General features: G+C 43.9%; 1 protein-coding gene across 1 annotated transcript; it reads right to left on the reverse strand.

Annotated features, from left to right (window-relative positions):
- Positions 1 to 299: 299 nt before the first annotated feature.
- LOC119319298 (dihydrolipoyllysine-residue acetyltransferase component 3 of pyruvate dehydrogenase complex, mitochondrial-like) lies at positions 300 to 1,878 on the reverse strand. The gene is made up of 6 exons (XM_037593787.1): positions 1,815 to 1,878; positions 1,665 to 1,731; positions 1,495 to 1,590; positions 1,317 to 1,419; positions 783 to 878; positions 300 to 695 (listed from the first exon to the last, which is right to left on the reverse strand). The coding sequence occupies exons 1-6, from the start codon at positions 1,832 to 1,834 to the stop codon at positions 625 to 627; spliced, it is 453 nt and encodes a 150-aa protein (XP_037449684.1). The 5' UTR covers positions 1,835 to 1,878; the 3' UTR covers positions 300 to 624.
- Positions 1,879 to 2,849: the final 971 nt, after the last annotated feature.

Consider the following 2,849-nt stretch of genomic DNA (forward strand, 5'->3'; position numbering starts at 1 on the left):
GCCGCCGACGGTGGCCATCGGCGAGTAGACGCGGACCAGGCCCTGGCCCATGGCTCGGTGGCTGTGTGCCTTGGAGCTGATCTCGAACGCCATGAAACCAGAGCTCGACATTGCCGATGGACGGATTGATGCGCTGCGCAGAACCGTGGTGCCTCCGTCGGAATAAATAGGTGGCTTAGCACGCTTGAAATCACAACCGGCTTGATGGAATTGATGGCAAAGACGAACCATTGATGGATTTCTAATCCGTACAGGGTTAGGTAGCTGTTTCTTCCAAGATGACTTATTGTTCCGAACCATTTACTGAGCCTCCTGGTTAAGTTTGCGTGTATATTAGGAAAAATGCAAATCCTATAATCAGGAGTTTCTCTGGCAAAAAATGAGCTCAACAGGCCATGCAAGTCCAACCTACATCGATCAGGTCATTCATGGGAAGAAACAGAAGGTAAAACGAACAGAAGACGTTTCAATCCAAAAAAACAGGTCATCCTGTGTGTTCGCTTGCTGGCTCTGTGCTCTTGACTGTGGGTTCCATGAGACCGCGCCCAGGTTATGTAAAACGGGACAGCACCGTTCTGTGCATTATTCAAGAACTCGACAAGAATAGGCTTCATCCTCCTAACTTTACAGCAACATTGTGGTCGGGTTCTCGATGTAGCCCTTGAACGCTTTCAGGAATTCCGCCCCAATTGCACCTACAGATAAACATCATTATTTGTTGATTTCCCGCCCACATTTCAACTGACTCACGATTTATATTTCACAAAAGATTAAGAGGGTACCATCAATAACCCTGTGATCGCAGCTCATTGTTACTGACATGTAGGAACCAAACTCGTACTGACCATCCGCGCTGCCTGGTATCACCCTCTTCTCAGCTGCTCAAAAAAAAGTATCAGGTAAGCACTGAATAAATCCCTATGGGAGGACTAAGGACATCACAAAATGAATAATGGATCAAAGTAGCAGAAACTAGATCTAACTATGCTACAAAGTAGAATACGGAAACAAAAAGCACAGAACATTAGGACAATGTTCAAGTCCTGCCTACAGAACTAACTGAAGGTTACTCAGAAGTAAGAATGGACTAGGATATAGAATGCCAAAGTAAAGGATCATGCAATTGTCTAGGTCAATGTACTGGGCTTCAGAAAAAAGGTTCTGGTAAAAGGTCGACAGGACTATGTTATCCATAACAATGGTAAAATACTGACAAATGCCAAACTGTTATGTACACAATGCAAACTAAGTAGCAACAGCATTTTTGTGGCCAACGTATTGGCAGTACATGACGAAAGTGTAACACGGCTTCTTACCAGAACCAATGGCCAAGATTGCTGACTGAGGAGGATTTATAATAGCACAGAACTGTTTAATTCCAAAAGGACCTCCCAAGTTTGATACTGTGAACGTGCCACCCTGAAACAGAGAACGAAAATGGTCAATGAAAAATGTTGTTGATTTCATACTTATCATCTACTATGCGATAAATACCTCGTAATCTTGTGGTTTTAAGCTGTTATCCCTTGCTCTTTGAGCCAACTGCTTCACCTCCTCACCGATTGTACCAAGTCCCTTCTTGTCTGCATCCTGCACCACAAGTAATAAGTTAAGAGAACGGGGAAAATGCACAAAACCGAACTAGCTAGCTTTGACTAGCTTACCCTAACTACTGGAACAAACAATCCATGCTCAGTTTGTACAGCTACATTTATGTTCACATTGTGGTATCTGCATGAGATGTACATTTGTCATATCACATTTCTTGCCAATATAATTTGAGTGACAGGTATAAATGCTCCGTAGGAACTCACTGGCGAATAAAATCATTCATCCAAGAACTGTTGCACTCAGGGACCTTTCGAAGAGCCAAGGATGCAGCCTGCGCAGAACGTAGAGGTAAATTTAAAACTGGAGATCACAGAATCCACATGAGCCCAATACGACTTACAAGGCAACAATGTACGTATAAGAACCGGTGAGTACCTTTATAACAAGGTTGTTAATAGATATCTTCTTTCCACCAGATGCTTCCTGTAGTGGGTTCAATTCCCCTCGTAACCTGTAGCACAACAAAATGAAAAACTCTTCTTTAGACAAAAGTTCGGTACTAAAATTATCCACTGCAAGTTTTACAAAATCAGGCCTGAAACATACTTGATAAGTTTGTCGACACGTGTGTCAACTGTCAAGTAGTAATGTGGGATGGTTTGTTTAGAAGCTAGGAGGCGGTTTGCAGTAACCTGAAAAGAATAAGAGTTAAAACACTACAAGGCAGATAGGATCAACGAAAAAAAGTCTCAGCGGCATTTTTCAATGCTGAAACAGGGTAAAAATAGAAACTGACACTGGGCTCTGGGTTAATAGGTTAGTCCCAAAAATGATATAAAAGTGTATAATAAAGCCCATAAACATTCAAAACAATAGATAATATAGCATGAAGCAATCAAAAAGTATAGATACGTTGGAGACGTATCACGCACCAGCCCATTAGGGGTTGGTTCCCACGCCACTTCAGCCCATGGGGCCCTCCGGGATAGGTGGCCCCACCCGGTGGACCCCCGGGACCCTTCTGGTGGTCCCGGTACAATACCGGTGACCCCCGAAACTCTCCCGGTGGCCGAAACTGGACTTCCTATATATAAATCTTTACCTCCGTGCCATTCCGGAACTCCTCGTGACGTCCCGGATCTCATCCGGGACTCCGAACAGCTTTCAGTTAACCGCATACTAATATCTCTACAACTCTAGTGTCACCGAACCTTAAGTGTGTAGACCCTACGGGTTCGGGAGACACGTAGACATGATCGAGATAACTCTCCGGTCAATAACCAAAAGCGGGATCTGGA

Source organism: Triticum dicoccoides, chromosome 6A, assembly GCF_002162155.2.
Source record: "Triticum dicoccoides isolate Atlit2015 ecotype Zavitan chromosome 6A, WEW_v2.0, whole genome shotgun sequence".
NCBI classification, from domain to species: Eukaryota; Viridiplantae; Streptophyta; class Magnoliopsida; order Poales; family Poaceae; genus Triticum; species Triticum dicoccoides.

Bases quoted from the DNA above. Each gene is read 5' to 3' on its own strand.
- LOC119319298 (XM_037593787.1), bottom strand. From the start codon at position 1,834: ATGAATGATTTTATTCGCCA. The intron at 1,420-1,494 runs GTATTTATCGCA...TCTCTGTTTCAG, and splicing joins TAAAACCACAAGATTACGAG to GGTGGCACGTTCACAGTATC. The intron at 879-1,316 runs GTAAGAAGCCGT...TTTTTTGAGCAG, and splicing joins AATCTTGGCCATTGGTTCTG to CTGAGAAGAGGGTGATACCA.